General features: G+C 46.7%; 1 protein-coding gene across 2 annotated transcripts in view; it reads right to left on the bottom strand.

Annotated features, from left to right (window-relative positions):
- CARD11 (caspase recruitment domain family member 11) overlaps window positions 1-17,084 on the bottom strand; it is a 277,951-nt gene that overhangs the window by 69,573 nt on the left and 191,294 nt on the right. For both annotated transcript variants that reach the window (XM_075317863.1, XM_075317864.1), the window contains exons 14-15: window positions 5,423-5,555; window positions 2,334-2,535 (exon numbers count right to left, since the gene is read on the bottom strand). In XM_075317863.1, coding sequence (XP_075173978.1) covers window positions 2,334-2,535; window positions 5,423-5,555 — 335 coding nt within the window. The remainder of the gene's footprint in view (window positions 1-2,333; window positions 2,536-5,422; window positions 5,556-17,084) is intronic.

Below are 17,084 nucleotides of genomic sequence, written 5' to 3'. Positions count from 1 at the left end.
TTCACTCTCAGTTCCTTCATAAAAATTAGACATCTCAAGTAAGTGAGAGCTATGGCTGCCCTTCCACTTGGTCCAGATATCTGATTACAGTATATCCAAACAAGAGGAGAGCAAAACCAGCACTGATTGGTTTCAGAGATCGCGTAACATAATGTCATGAGATCCCCGGGAGAGTCAGTGCCGACACCACTGAAACGGCGCCAGCTCCGAAGGTGAGTATAGCTGTTGTTATTTTACTGGGATGGAAACCAAGGAATTGAGAAGGGGTTGTCCGAGTAGTGGACAACCTCTGTAACTTCTTGGTGCTACTGTACTTATAACAGTACACGGTGTCATCCAGAGGAGTACAGCATGTTATATTTAGCATTTATCTCCAATGCAGGGGATATGTATCTCTGTATCACAATAAATCATAAACAAATCCCTGCCAGCAGTGAATATATATTAAAAATTAATCACCATAGACTTTAAAACCAACTTAGGGTATGTGCGCACGTTGCTTTTTACCTGCTTTTTACCTGCTTTTTTGCTGCTTTTTCTTCTGCGCTGTTTAATGCCAAAATGGATGTGTTCTTCTATTCAAGCAAAGTCTATGGGAATTTGGGTTTCTTGTTCACACTATGTTGTTCAAAATGCTGCCTTTTTGTGGCAGAACTTTGGTCAAAAACTCAGCTTTGCAGTGCAAAACCCAAATGGCAAAAACAATTGACATGTTGCTTCTTTGAAAAGCTGAGTTTTTGACCAAAGTTCTGCCTCAAAAAGGCAGCATTTTTAACAACATAGTGTGAACAAGAAACCCAAATTCCCATAGACTTTGCTTGAATAGAAGAACACATCCATTTTGGCATTAAACAGCGCAGAAGAAAAAGCAGCAAAAAAGCAGGTAAAAAGCAGGTAAAAAGCAACGTGCGCACATACCCTCAGATATAAATATGGTGGATATTTGTCGCGGGCGGGGAGGAGGGTGTCAGCACACCGCGCTCACCCCTTCTGCTCGGGTCCGGCAGCTGCTCAGTGGTGGCTCGAGCGGTGGGCCGGATCCCGGGGTGTCTCGAGCGACACTCCTCGCCCGTGAGTGAAAGGGGTGCTTGTTGGGTGTGGGGATTGTTATAGTTCGTGACGCCACCCACGGTTGTGGTGATTGCACCACCGCTGCTCAGTGTGGGGGTCCCGGGGATGGTGATGCGGAGCAGCCAGGTGTTGTGTTGCCCCTCCGTGGGTAGGGGTTGGTGATCCCGGGGCCCGGTGATGAGATGTAAAGTGTAGGGCCTGGAGGGCGCAGGGACACGGGGGCAGCGCTGTTCCTTGCGGCACTATGGTACTCACTCAGCCTGACACACGGACACAGTTTGTACGGTAAACCAAACGGCTGGTAGGACGGTCCCACAGACGGCTGCACCTGCACTCCCGGTAGGTGACGGTGATGTCTCTCTTCCTTGCACCTGTGTTGACTGATGGTAGCGGTGGATTCCCTCCGGTTACCCGCTCCCCGGCTGCAATCTGGGCCGGAGGAGCTCTACACTTTGCCCGCAGGCGCTGGCCCTGGGGAAACTGGTGCCCTGGCGGTGGCGGTGTCTCCCCGGTTCAGGTTGGGCTGTTGCCTTCACTCGGGACTTGGTTGTTGGGGGAGCTGCGTCCCCGTCACTGACGGATTTGGCAAATCTGGCGACTCCTAGCCTTGCCGGGGTCCGAGAGGCCCCTGCCCTGGTGCTGACTGTCCTTCGGAACACTGCTCCAGACCACCGGGCACACAGCCAACGGGGTCCTTCCAGGAACTTCCAAACGGTCCCCCCTCCAGACAGTCACCGCCGTTGCTGACCTTGCTGTTCTGGCCCTCACAAAGCTGGACCCTTCAGGCTGTCTTTCTCTTCTGTCACTTTACTTGCTTTTCCTCCTTTTCTACTTTCACTTTCACTTTCTAAACTCCTCCACTTTAGCTCCTCACTCAAGCTCTCCCTGAGCTCTTCTGCCTGGTTACTTCCTGCCTCCAGAGTTGTGAGCTCCTCGATGGGCGGAGCCAACCGCCTGGCCCACCCCCTGGTGTGCATCATCAACCTCTGGAGGAAGGCAACAAGGATTTGTGGTTAGCTGTGATGTGCCTACCTGGAGTGTGGGGTGTGGTGGTGTTGTGACCTGTGTCCCCTGGCTTGCCCAGGGCGACACATATTCACTAAAAAAGGAGAATCCCAGTCGAAAAGTAAAATTCAGATAAAACGTGTAACACTGAAATATTATTATTTTAAAACATTAAACCTAAGTACCAAGTGACGTATTCATGCTGTTAATCCATATTCTGCTAGAGTTCAATGACGTGAATTATTGGCTGAACTCACCATTAAAAGCTGCTGTCCCTCCTTAAGAAGAGCCTTCTCTGCTCCTGATCCAGGCTTTACCGAGCTGAGAAAAATACCTCTTTCATTACCACCGATTATTGAAATTTCCATCATGAGATTATCTCCATCTACTGTTGTGTGGTTCACCTGGTAACTCGTGGACCTGTTTCGTCCTGTTGAAGTTACAGATGGTCGGAAGGGTCTGAAACAACAGAAACATTTACAGACTTCAGATATCAGAGGAAGAAGTTTGGACTTCAAAAGGTAAACAACTCTGCTACCTAAAATATTACTTTATAACTGTATCTGTATTCTTTGTAGGCTGGATCTGATATTTATCAATATATCCACATACATATGCTGTATCCATGTTAGAAGGACCCTGGTAGTATATATCAGTAGTTATATAGTACTTTTGTGAAGTTTTTATGCTATTTCTGAACATCCATTCACAGATATATACTCACAGTACCTTGAAAAAGTATTCACACACACCCCCTTTTGCATTATTCGTGTTGTCCAATTTATTTTTTTTTGAGGGTTTGCATCAGTTCATGAATAGAACATGCCTATAACTGTGAACATTTAGTTTTCTTTTTATAGTGAAATAAACAAAAAATAGGACAAAAATAACTGAAAACTTCAATGTGCATAACTATTCACCCCCCTAAAGTCAGTACTTTGTAGAGCCTCCTTTTGTGGCAATTACAGCTGCAAGCTGCTTTGGATAAGTCTCTGAGCTTTTTGCCACCAAGATTTTAGCCCATTCCTCAAGGCAAAACTGTTCCCACTCCATCAAGTTAAATGGTTTCCTCTGGTGAACAGCAATCTACAAGTTTGACCACAGATTCTCAATTGGATTACAGTCTGAGCTGTGACTAGGTCACTCTAATAAATTTATACGTTTCCCCTTAAGTCTAGAGTTACTTTAGCAGTATGCTTTGGGTCATTGTCTTGTTGGAAGGTGAACCTCCATCCCAGTCTCAACTCACTGACAGACTGAAACAGGTTTTGCTCAACAATATCCCTGTATTTCCCATGATTCATCTTCCCCTCAGCTCCAACCATTTTCCCTGTTCCAGATGCCAAAAAACATCCTCAGATCATGATGCTGCCACCACCATGTTTCCCTGTGGGGATGGTGTTCCTGAAGTGATGAGCTGTGGGGGTTTGGCACCAGACATTGCATTTACCATTGTGGCCAAAAAATTCAATTTTGGTCTTATCTGACCACAGTTTATTTAATCGTATGAATGTATACCTTACCATCATATAAAAATAAACACCAGGTAATAGACAGTGATCGAAAAATATCAAAAGGATAAAAAAAGTTGAATATCAAGATTTTTTTATATATGCAATAGCGTTATCATTTACAATATAGAAATCATTCTTGTCACCATGGTAGGATCTCAGGGGGCACTCCTCAACAATGTGCTGGATAGTTTGACGATCTGCTCCACAGTCACAGGTCGGAGAGTCATATTTTCCCCACTTATACATAAAATCTGCACAGACGCCAAAGTTTGTTCTGATACGATTTATAGTAACCCATGTTTTCCTTGGTAGATTGAAGCCTGGTGGAGGGTTTTGTAAATTAAGGAACATTTGGGGATCACCGTCTACTACATTGACCCAAAGTTCTCACCATTTCTCCTCTAAATTGAAGTCTTGTTCATGCAAGGTGATTGCAGTTCGGATGGGTGGATGTCTTGATTTCAATCGTTGTATTGTAACATCTCTGATATTTTGGTGTATTGGAAGTTTTTCATTATTCACTACTTTAGTGTATTCTTTAAGTAGGAGCTTTTGTCTTCTTAAATTTGCGGGTGCGATATGACTCAGCACAGGTAACCAGTGAACAGGTGTAGGTCTAATAGCACCAGATATTATACGCAAAGAGTTGTTCAGCTGAGTGTTAATTAAGTTTACATGACAGCTATTTAACCATGCTGGAGCACAGTATTCTGCAGCAGAGTACACCAGGGGAAGAGTAGATGTTCTCAAAACAAATGTTGCCGAGCCCCAGGAGGATCCACAAAGTTCCTTCTTCCTTCTGACCATAGTAAATTCCTTCGTACATTTTGGAAGTCTTCCACATATATTTTGACAAACTCAAAACAAGCCTTCAATTTTTGGCTTGTAAGTAAAGGATTATTTTTGGGCAGCTCATCCATAAAGGCCAGGTCTATGGAGTGTATGGCTTATTGTGGTCATGTGGACAGATACTCCAGTCTCTGCTTAGCAACCCTGCAGCTCCTTCAAGACTACCCTTGGTTTTTGTGCTGCCTATCTGATTAATGTCTTCCTTGCCCAGGCTGAGCCTTTTGGTGGGTGGTCCTCTCTTGGCAGGTTAGTTGTGGTACTGTGTTCTTTCCACTTGATAATGGATTTGATGGTGCTCTGATGGGGGATCATCAGAGATTGTGATTTTTTTTTTTTAGAACCAACCCTTCTCAACAACTTTGTCTCTGACTTGTTTCCTTGGTCTTCATCGTGTTGTTTGGTTAGTGGTGCCTCTTACAGAAATTTTCTAAAAGTCCATAACACCATTAAGTATGTATTGACAGACCATGTGACACTTAGTGAGAGGATGTTCACCTGTGTGCAATCTAACCATCTGACTTATGGAGGTAATTGTTTGCACCAGAAATTTTTAGGGGCTTTAGAGCAAAAGGGGTGAATATATATGCAGTGCACATGGGTATTTCTTCTTTCTTTTATCCTATACATTTTATTTTTTGCCTATATTTATCTTATTTCATTTCCCCAACTTAGACTATTTAGTGCTGATGCATCACACACAAATTGGGTTACATATTTAAAAACAGGATGTGGATGTAATGTAACAAAATAGGTAAAAAGCCAAGGGAGTGAATACTTTGGAAAGTCACTGTAAATACACTTATTGAGACATAAAATAAATCAAGTAAAAAAATATATGCTTTTGCAAAATCCGAAACTACCCCAAACCAATTTACTTCTAAGGCCACTGAAGAAAGCAAACATCATATAGCTGAAAGAAGAAAAGGGCCAAAGCAAGTCAGCAATGAGTGGACCCATGACACATGTATAGGCCCTGACATTACCTTTCCAGAGATAGTTTTCGAAAAATTGAATTAACTTGTTCAAGGTCATAGATGTCCAGACTTTCTGACTGGTGTGAAGAAGATGACGAATGAAGAGATGGCGGTCCACAGGAGAAGTGGTCATGAAATTCATCTGAACATGTACAAAAATACACAATAATTAATAAGCAAAAACTTAACAAAAGAAAGGTTTTTAACCCCAGAACGCGCAAGCATAACAATCTACCATAGAAAACAAATGACCTAGCAGGCCTGCGAGGCCCCAGGTATGCGTTCTAGGGTTAAATATCAGCATAAATAAGGACACCCCCTATAAAAAGTGATTAATCAATATCACTGAACAGAAGAATAATTTCCAAAATCTTGACACATTTCATAGAACATTTTTTAACCCTTTCATCCCCCAGCCTGTTTTTACTTTCCTTTACCGGCCAAATTTTACAATTCTGACTATTGTCACTTTATGTGGTAATAACTGTGGAACGCTTCAATATTTCCCAGTGATTATGAAATTGTGTTTTTCAGGATACATTATACTTCATGTTAGTGGTAAATTTTGGTTGATATGATTTGCTTTTATTTATGAAAATAAATATTGGATAAAAATGGGAAAATATTTGCAATTTTCAAAATTTTGATGCTTTTAAACCAGATCATTATATCACACAAATTCATTAACATATGACATTTATCAAATATCATCTACTTTCTATAAGCCCCATTTTTTAAACTTTTTTTTGTTAAACTGTTAACCCTTCTAACTTTTTATCTGCAATTTCTCATTTTATGGTCCTATGTAAAATACCCAAAGGTTACACCATTTTAAAAACTGCACCCCTCAAAGTGCTCAAAACATAATGTCATTTGTCATGTAATGTCATTTTATGGTCCTATGTAAAATACCCAAAGGTTACACCATTTTAAAAACTGCACCCCTCAAAGTGCTCAAAACAACATTCAAGAAGTTTATCAACCCTTGCTTAACAGGAACTAAAGCAACGTGTAAGGAAAAAATGAAGATTTTTCTTTTTCCCACAAAAATATTGCTTGAGTCCCCAATTTTTTTCATTTTTACAAGGGTAGCAGAAGAAAATGGATTATAAAATGTGTTGTGCAATTCCTGCTGAGTACGCTGATACCCTATATGTGGTGGAAAACCACTATTAGGGCGCACAACAGGGCTCAGAATTTTAGAGTGAAAAATTGGCTGTAATAAATAGCAGACACCATGTTGAATTTGCAGAGACTCTAATGTGCGTAAAAACAGTGGAAACCACCCACAAAATCCGCTATTTTGGAAACTACACCCTCAAGGAATTTATCTAGATGTTTGGAGAGCATCTTGAACCCACAGATGCTTCACAGAATTTTATAACATTCAGCCACGAAAAAAAAAATAAAAAAAAATTACCAAATAAATGTTTTTTAACACCAAACTCTTTCATTTTCACAAAGTTAACAGGAGAAAATGGACGATACAATTTGTTGCACAATTTCCCCAGCGTACAAGCATACCCTATATGTGGTGGAAAACTACTGTTTGGGTGCACAGCAGGGCTCAGGAGGGAAGGATTGCTATTTGAATTTTGGAACTCCGTTGTGATTGGAATAGATTAAGGATGCCATGTCACATTTGAAGATCCCCTGACATGGCAAAACAGCAAAATAAAAAAAAAAACTACAAGTGACCCCATTCTGGAAACTACACCTCTCAAGTAATTAATCTGAGGGTGTAGTGAGCAATTTAAACTCAGGTGATTAGTAGAATTGTATAACATTGGGCGGCAAACATAAAATAATTATATTTTTATCACTAATATGTTGTTTTAGCTCCAAATTTTCCATTTTTCTTAAGGGGAATAGATAAAACAGGCCACATAATGTATTACACAATTATTATTGAATGATGTAATAACCCACATATGACTGTACAGTACTGTTTGGCCACATGGCAGGGCTCAGGAGGGAAGGAGCGCTATTTTAGTTTCGGAGCGCAGATTTTCCCAGAATTGTTTGCAGAGCTACTAAGCACCAGAAAAGCAGAAATCCCTTTAAGTGACAACATTTTGGAAATTACATTCAATTACAGGTGTAGTGACGATTTTGTCTCTGGAGAACACCCATGGAGTCAAAGGCAGTGAATGTTGCATAATTAAAAATTGCAAATAAGCCCTTGTAATGCCAAGCACATTGTAGTGCCTGTACATTGTTTCCAGCTTGAGCTTTTGGCGAAACACACCCTGTAAATAAAGAGTGGGATTTCCTCACTACAAAAATGCCAAAAATGACTTTAGCTGTAGACTAAGCACATTACGGTTCAGAAAGGAGGGAGACATTTGAATACGGGAGCACAGATTTTGCTGCATTTCATTTTTTTGGGGGGGGGGCATATTTCCAGAGTCTTTGTGCTACCAGTAATGTGGTAGCCCACTATATTTCTATTACGAGATGACAAAACTTAGTGGAAACTTGTCTTTTTGTGGGCTGAATTGAATGCTATTTTAGCAACTTGTGGTACAGATCATTTTGGATCAATTCACATTTATCTGTGCACTATGCTGAGCACTTACAGTACATCAGGGTTTCTGTAACGCCTGGTCCCATCAGACCCCGGGGGTGGAGCTCTCCCTCACATCTGCCCAGTCCCAGCATGGCTCCCACGTGCACTCCTGGTCCCAGTCCCAGGCAGCGAAGGCCTTCCTCTTACCGGTCCCATGGCTCTACAGACGCTGCTCCTACTCCCAGGCCTGCTGCAGCCTCTTCCTGTCTCCCGTCCTCACACAGAATTGCAGTAAGTGACTCTAGGCTGCGCGCGAGGCCACGCCCCCTTTCTTAAAGTGGTATGCCCCGTTTTCTGGAAGTGACCTCAGAGGTCACCTGTTACCTAATAGGTATTTAGGTTCACCTCCCCTGGCAGCAAGCGCCCGAGCAACACTTCTACTTGAGCTCTGCTAGTTTTCAGGCCCCTTTGTACTTCTGTTACCTGTTTGTTATCTGCCCGTTACTAATACTCTATCTCACCGTAGTGCCGTCTGTACCTTCCGGCCATACTCTCAGTGGACGTCACCAACCATACCCGCAGTGGACGTCACCAGCCATACCCGCAGTGGACGTCACCAGCCATACCCGCAGTGGACGTCACCAGCCATACCCGCAGTGGACGTCACCAGCCATACCCGCAGTGGACGTCACCGGCCATACCCGCAGTGGACGTCACCGGCCATACCGGCAGTGGACGTCACTGGCCATACCCGCAGTGGACGTCACCGGCCTTACCCGCAGTGAACATCTCCGGTACCACACCCGTGTTCTGCCTGCTGCAGACATCGTACCCGAGCTACGTCTGGTCGTACAGAGACTCCTACCACCAGTTCCTGGCTGCCGTGCATTTAGGCCTGCTGGGGAGGCGCCGCACAATCCCTGTACAGGGGTTCGCTGTTGGTCGCCTTCTCAGGGGAGTCCGGTGCACGGTCCAGTGGGTCCACCTCTGGACGCTCGATGCTCCCCGGTGAGCGTAACAGTTTGCTTGGGCCATGGACTCCGCCGGGATCAAGACTAATCCCCTGACCGACTTGCAACAGGAGCTCTCACGCCAACGCGAGATCCAAGCAAGATTAGTGGCTCACATGAAGTCCGTGGAATCCCGTCTGGCATCCATGCAAACCTCCGGATCCTCTGACGCTTCCCAACTAGTGGAATTACAGAAGGAGCTTTCCCGCCAGCATGAGGCCCAGAGACGCATGGCCATTGACATGGCATCCGTGGATTCCCATCTATACGCCCTGCAGAATCCGGCCTCCTCTACAACCACCGACACTACGGGTTTGTCGACATGCATGTCTCTTTCCCGCCTAGCCTCCCCACCCATGTATGGAGGGGATACCAGTTTGTGTCGCGGCTTCTTAAACCAGTGCTCCCTGCACTTTGAGCTGTCGCCGCTGCAGCAAGCGACTGATCGCTCGAAAATCGCATTTGTCATGTCTCATCTGACTGGTCAGGCTCTGGCTTGGATGAATCCGCTCTGGGAGAGGAATGACCCGACCGTTCAAGTCCTGTCCGTCTTTTTGAATACCTTCCGTAAAGTGTTCGATGAGCCAGGCTGTCTCTCGTCTACTGCCTCTTCGCTCATAAGAATCCGCCAGGGGAATCTCACCATGGGACAGTATGCAATCGAGTTCCGCACTCTGTCCTCCGAACTCAAGTGAAACAATGACACCTTGGTAGCTGCCTTCTGGGAAGGATTATCCGGAAAAATCAAGGATGAACTGGCCGGCCGGGATGTACCTACCACCCTGGATGGGCTGATCTCTCTGGCTACCCGTATTGATCTCCGCTTCCAAGAGCATGCCAGAGAAGTCACCCGGGCGAGAAGAACCCCGCGCCTTGCGCCCGCCTTCCAACGGCTGATGTTACTTCCCTCCACCAGGCCTACTGCTCTACACGAGCCCATGGAGGTTGATCGCGTCACTGAGTCCAGACTGCGGCAGAGGAAACGGAGAATGGCAGGAGAGTGCTTCTACTGTGGAAGTGCCAAACATCTGATTCAGGACTGTCCAGTAAAGCCGGGAAACTACAGAGCCTAGGGTCCATCGGAGAGGCCACCCTAGGTCACACCAAGTCCTCTCCTTTTCTCCATGTACCCGTATCCCTGTCCTGCGGTTCCATCCGGTTCTCAGAGCATGCGTTCCTGGATTCCGGCTCTGCTGGGAACTTTATCCAGAAGTCTGTGGTGGACCTACACCAGATTCCCGTCCGATGTCTTGCTACCCCCATCAGTCTTTCTTCCGTGGATGGAAAACCGCTTTCCGAACCCATCCGGTACATCACGGAGAACTGTACAATGCAAGTGGGGTTGCTGCACTCTGAGACAATCGCCTTCCACGTACTCCCTGGCATGATGCATGCCCTACTACTGGGAATACCCTGGCTTCGGTCACACAAGCCAGTGCTGGACTGGGATTCCGGAGACATCCTGCAATGGGGTGCTTCTTGCCACACTAACTGCCTGAAACCAGTGCATCCTCCGCACCCACCAGTCAAACCGGTCAGCCTTCCCGGGTTACCTCCCGCCTATTGGTCCTTTGCCGATGTCTTTGACAAGAAGGAGGCTGAGACGTTGCCGCCACACAGACCCTACGATTGTCCCATCGACCTGCTCCCCGGGACAGCCCCTCCTCGTGGGCGCATCTACCCACTGTCGCGAGAAGAGACCCAAGCCATGTCTGAATACATAAAGGAGAATTTAGCATGAGGCTTCATCCGAAAATCCTCCTCTCCCGCCGGAGCGGGCTTCTTCTTTGTGGGGAAAAAAGGATGGGGGTCTACGGCCTTGCATTGACTACCACGGATTGAATAAGATCACGGTAAAAAACTGGTACCCGCTACCCCTTATACCGGAACTGTTTGACCGCTTCCGAGGTGCCAAGATCTTTTCCAAGTTAGATCTCCGGGGTGCGTACAATCTGGTCCGCATTCGGTCAGGAGACGAATGGAAGACCGCGTTCAACACTCGTGACGGGCACTACGAATACCGAGTGATGCGCTTCGGGCTCAGTAACGCTCCGGCGGTCTTCCAAGAGTTCGTGAACGATGTCTTCCTTGATCTTCTCTACACCTGTGTAGTCGTGTACTTGGACGACATCCTTATCTTCTCTCCAGATTTGCATACCCATCGAAGACATGTCCGTCTTGTCCTGCGGAGATTGAGGGAGAATCGTCTTTACGCCAAACTTGAGAAATGCCTGTTTGAGCAGACCTCGCTACCCTTCCTTGGCCACATAGTCTCTGATACCGGTCTGAAGATGGATCCAGATAAGTTGTCAGCCGTACTGAAGTGGCCCCGTCCGGAAGGGTTGAAAGCTATCCAGCGATTCCTGGGATTCGCCAACTATTACCGGCAGTTCATCCCACATTTCTCGTCCCTGGTACGCCCCATATCCTCTCTCACTCGCAAAGGGGAGAACCCAAAGAAGTGGACCCCGGAAGCAGAAGACTCCTTCCTGTCCCTTAAACGAGCCTTCGCTTCTGCTCCAGCCTTACACAGACCCGACACTGACAAGCCGTATATCCTTGAGGTAGACGCCTCCTCATCCGGAGCCGGTGCGGTCCTTACACAGAAAACGTCCGAGGGTAAGACAGTAACCTGTGGCTTCTTTTCTAAGGTTTTCTCCCCAGCAGAACGAAACTACTCCATTGGAGACCGTGAGTTGCTGGCAATCAAGTTGGCCCTGGAGGAGTGGCGATATCTGCTGGAGGGGTCATTGCATACAGTTACCATCTATACCGACCACAAGAACCTGGCATATCTCCAGACAGCCAAAAGGCTAAACCCCCGACAGGCCCGATGGTCATTGTTCTTCGCCCGCTTTGATTTTGTTCTGCACTTTCGTCCAGCCGAGAAGAATCTGAAGGCCGATGCGCTGTCTCGATCATTCCTGTTAGTGGATCAGGAGGATGAACCCTGTCACATCATTGAACCTTCCAAGCTAATAGCGGCACCGATTGACATGCTCCACCTTCCTCCCGGTAAAACGTTTGTTGCTGAGGCCGATAGGGAATGTGTACTCCGGTGTGGACACTCTTCCCGAATAGCAGGTCATGTGGGTCTAAAGAAATCTCTGCAATTGATATCCCGGTATTACTGGTGGCCAGGGCTACGTCAAGACGTCCAGGACTTTGTTTCATCCTGTTCCTCCTGTGCCCGGAACAAGGTCCTGAAGACTCTTCCAGCAGGCCCTTTGCTTCCTTTACCTGTACCATCCGCTCCATGGCAACATATCGGCATGGATTTCATCACAGACCTGCCAAAATCATCTGGCTGCACAGTCATCTGGGTGGTGGTGGACCGGTTCTCCAAGATGGCCAACTTCACACCATTCATTGGGCTACCGTCCGCTCCGGTTCTTGCTGAACTATTCATTCAACACATCTTACGGCTTCACGGCTTGCCTCTCCATATCGTATCCGACAGAGGGGTCCAGTTCACCGCTCGGTTTTGGAGAGCAGTCTGCAAAATGATGGATGTGGAATTGGACTTTTCTACTGCCTACCACCCTCAGTCCAATGGGCAAGTGGAGCGCATTAACCAAGTCTTGACTAACTATCTCTGCCACTTCGTGGACGAACACCACAGCAACTGGGTCAAACTGCTTCCATGGGCCGAGCTCTCCTACAACAATCATGAAAGTGAGTCCTCTGCTAAATTCCCGTTCCAGGTGCTGCATGGACAGCGACCCAAAGTGCCGTGCCCTGTGACATGTTCTTCAGGCAACCCTGCAGCTGATGACCTCATGAGGTCCTTCTCCGCCGTCTGGGCTGAGACTAAGTCGGCTCTGGAACGGTCCTCTGTCCGCATGAAGAAACACGCTGACAAGAACCGTCTGGATGTTCCTTTCTTTCAACCCGGAGATAAAGTCTGGCTCTCGTCTAAGTATGTCCGCCTGAAACAGCCGTCTTACAAGCTGGGTCCCCGCTTCAATGGTCCCTTTGAAGTGCTCCGACGGATCAATGAGGTGTCCTACAAGTTAAAGCTGCCGTCTACACTTCGCATCCCGAACTCCTTCCATGTGTCCTTCCTCAAGCCGGTGGTCCTGAGCTGTTTCCACAGTGATCCTGGGGCTTCACCTCCTCCTGTTGGTGATGATGACGTCTATGAGGTAAAAGCCATCCTTGCGGCTAAGGAGGTCCGAGGTAAAACCTACTATCTGGTAGACTGGAAGGGGTTCGGTCCTGAGGAGAGGACGTGGGTACCTGCGGAGGACGTGGATGCTCCTCGTCTCCTCCGGAGCTTCCTGAGGAGGAGGGGGCTTCAGGCCTTCCTCTTACCGGTCCCATGGCTCTGCAGACGCTGCTCCTACTCCCAGGCCTGCTGCAGCCTCTTCCTGTCTCCCGTCCTCACACAGAATTGCAGTAAGTGACTCTAGGCTGTGCACGAGGCCACGCCCCCTTTCTTAAAGTGGTATGCCCCGTTTTCTGGAAGTGACCTCAGAGGTCACCTGTTACCTAATAGGTATTTAGGTTCACCTCCCCCGGCAGCAGGCGCCCGAGCAACACTTCTACTTGAGCTCTGCTAGTGTTCAGGCCCCTTTGTACTTCTGTTACCTGTTTGTTATCTGCCTGTTACTAATACTCTATCTCACCGTAGTGCCGTCTGTACCTTCCGGCCATACTCGCAGTGGACGTCACCAACCATACCCGCAGTGGACGTCACCAGCCATACCCGCAGTGGACGTCACCAGCCATACCCGCAGTGGACGTCACCAGCCATACCCGCAGTGGACGTCACCGGCCATACCGGCAGTGGACGTCACTGGCCATACCCGCAGTGGACGTCACAGGCCTTACCCGCAGTGAACATCTCCGGTACCACACCCGTGTTCTGCCTGCTGCAGACGTCGTACCCGAGCTACGTCTGGTCGTACAGAGACTCCTACCACCGGTTCCTGGCTGCCGTGCATTTAGGCCTCCTGGGGAGGTGCCGCACAATCCCTGTACAGGGGTTCGCTGTTGGTCGCCTTCTCAGGGGAGTCCGGTGCACGGTCCAGTGGGTCCACCTCCGGACGCTCGCCGCTCCGCAGTGAGCGTAACAGTTTCTTTCTACATTGCCAAAATATGTGATTCAGGTGATACCCCCCCACTGATCTATTCACTAAAGAAGCATCAGAGTTAATCCGGACTAGTTTGGCCTCTGTTCATCGGTGTCCTTCTTTTCAAAGGTGCACAAAACTCTTGATGGTCGCACCTTTGTGCACACCTAAAAAGACGAGTATAAAGATAGATGAACCTGAATCACAGGCCAGATGTTTAAAGTGACTCCATCTGTCTCATTACAGTGAATTTTCCATTGAGAATTTTGTCTGATTCACGTTTTTCAGAGATTTACACATAATTCCTGGTGTTAGTACTCGGTGTAGAAGGCAGGATAAATATATGCTGAGCCTTAAGGCTACTTTACACACTGCGATATCGGTCCCGATATCGCTAGTGTGCGTACCCGCCCCCATCTGTTGCGCGACACGGGCATATCGCTGCCCGTGGCGCACAACATCGCCCAGAGCCGTCACACATACTTACCTGTCCGGCGACGTCGCTGTGACCGGCGAATAGCCTCCTTTCTAAGGGGGCGGTCCGTGCGGCGTCACAGCGACGTCACTGAACCGCCGCCCAATCGCAGCGGAGGGGCGGAGATGAGCGGGACGTAACATCCCGCCCACCTCCTTCCTTCCACATAGCGGCCGGGAGGCAGGTAGGGAGACGTTCCTCGCTCCTGCGGCGTCACACGCAGCGATGTGTGATGCCGCAGGAACGAGGAACAACCTCGTTACTGCTGAAGTAACGATAATTGGGAATGGACCCCCGTGTCGCCGATTAGCGATTTTTCACTGTTTTGCAACGATGCAAAATCGCTAATCGATGTCACATGCAACGGCATCGCTAATGCGGCCGGATGTGCGTCACGAATTCCGTGACCCCAACGACTCCGCATTAGCGATGTCGTAGCGTGTAAAGCCCGCTTTACTTTGATTATTGGGAGGCAAAATAAACTAATCAACAGTAGTTGCAGAATTGTCTTTAATTATTTATTTCTTACTCCGTACACCTTAAGGTATAAATGATCAGGTGGCTTTATTTCTCACATCAGTACGATTACAGCGATAGCAGATTTATATAGTTTTATTAGGTGTGGCTACTATCACACTAAGGCCTCTTTCACATGTCAGTGATTCTGGTACGTATGTGCTAGTTTTAATACATAAGAAAATTACGGACATACGCAGACCCATTATAATCAATGGATCTACACACACATCAGTGAGTTTTCACTGACCGTGTATCCATGCGGTGTACACGCGTGTCCGTGTGTTCCACACGGGGACATGTACATTTTTTTCTGGCATCACTGATGTCCCACAGACCACACTATGGTGTGATCCGTGAAATATATACCAGAAAAATATGAACATTTAAAATACAAAGCTTTTTATACTCACCTTTTCTAGCAATGCTGTCTTCAGCCTCTGCTGCCTCCTCCTTCCAGCTCAGCTGCTTATTCTAATGCATATTCATTTATGAACGGAGCAGCTGACCTGGAAGTAGCTGCAGAGGTGAGACAGCGGTGGCTGCATACACAGCAGAGCCGAAAAGTTTAGCACCATGGACAGCAGGAGCGGGGACAGGTGAGTATACGTCCATGTGCTATCATGGATGACGGACACAGATCACGGATAGCACATGGATAACCCACATGTGCCATGAGTGCCATATGCGTTTTTTACACGTCAGTGAAAAACGTCTGTGTTTTTCACTGACGTGTAAAACAGGCCTAAAAAACATTTTTTAATTTACAAACAAAGGTTTTTTGCATCACTAAATTAATAAAACAGCTTTACTATTCAGGTCAGTATGGATAGAGCGATACCACATTTATACTGCTTTTTTATGTTTTGCCGTCTTTACATAATAAAAACCATTTTACAGAAAAAAATGTTTTTGCATTGCTTTATTCTGAGAGCTATAACTATTTTATTTTTTCACTGACAGAGCTGTGTGGCAGCTTGTTTTTTTGCGGGAAAAGATGGAGTTTTCAGCCATACAATTTTCATTTAGATATGACTTTTTATTGTGTTGTTTTCCACTTTTTTGTCTACTCTATGATGAAAAGACATACAGTGGGTATGGAAAGTATTCAGACCTCTTTACATTTTTCACTCTTTGCTTCATTGCAGCCATTTAGTAAATTCAAAAAAGTTCCTTTTTTTCTCATTAATACACACGCTGCACCTCATCTTGACAGAAAAACAGAAAAGTAGAACTTTTTGCAAATTTATTAAACAAGAAAAATTGAAATATCACATGGTCATAAGTATTCAGACCCTTTGCTCAGTATTGAGTAGAAGCACCCTTTTGAGCTAGTACAGCCATAAGTCTTCTTGGGAACGATGCAACAAGTTTTTCACACCTAGATTTGGGGATCCTCTGCCATTCTTCCTTGCAGATCCTCTCCAGTTCCGTCAGGTTGGATGGTGAATGTTGGTGGACAGCCATTTTCAGGTCTCTCTAGAGATGCTCAATTGGATTTAGGTCAGGGTTCTGGCTGGGCCAGTCACGAATGATCACAGATTTGTTCTGAAGCCACTTCTTTATTATTTTAGCTGTGTGCTTAGGGTCATTGTCTTGTTGGAAGCTGAACCTTCAGCCAAGTCTGAGGTCCAGAGCACTCTGGAAGAGGTTTTCTACCATGATATCTTTGCGCTTGGCTGCATTCATCTTTCCTTCAATTGCAACCAGTTGCCCTGTCCCTGCAGCTGAAAAACACCCCCATAGCATGATGCTGTCCCTACCATGTTTCACTGTTGGGATTGTATTGGACTGGGGTGATGAGCAGTGCTTGGTTTTCTCCACACATACCGCTTAGAATTATCACCAAAAAGTTCTATCTTGATCTCATCAGACCAGAGAATCTTATTTCTCATAGTCTGGGAATCCTTCATGTGTTTTTTTGCAAACTCTATGCAGGCTTTCATATGTCTTGCACTGTGGAGAGGCTTCCGTTGGGCCAGTCTGCTATAAAGACCCGACTGGTGGAGGGCTGCAGTGATAGTTGACTTTGTGGAACTTTCTCCCATCTCCCTACTGTTTCTCTGGCAGTGTAGCCACAGTGATC

This window comes from Anomaloglossus baeobatrachus, chromosome 7, assembly GCF_048569485.1.
Source record: "Anomaloglossus baeobatrachus isolate aAnoBae1 chromosome 7, aAnoBae1.hap1, whole genome shotgun sequence".
NCBI lineage: Eukaryota > Metazoa > Chordata > Amphibia > Anura > Aromobatidae > Anomaloglossus > Anomaloglossus baeobatrachus.
This window is presented reverse-complemented; position numbering and strand designations above follow the sequence as displayed.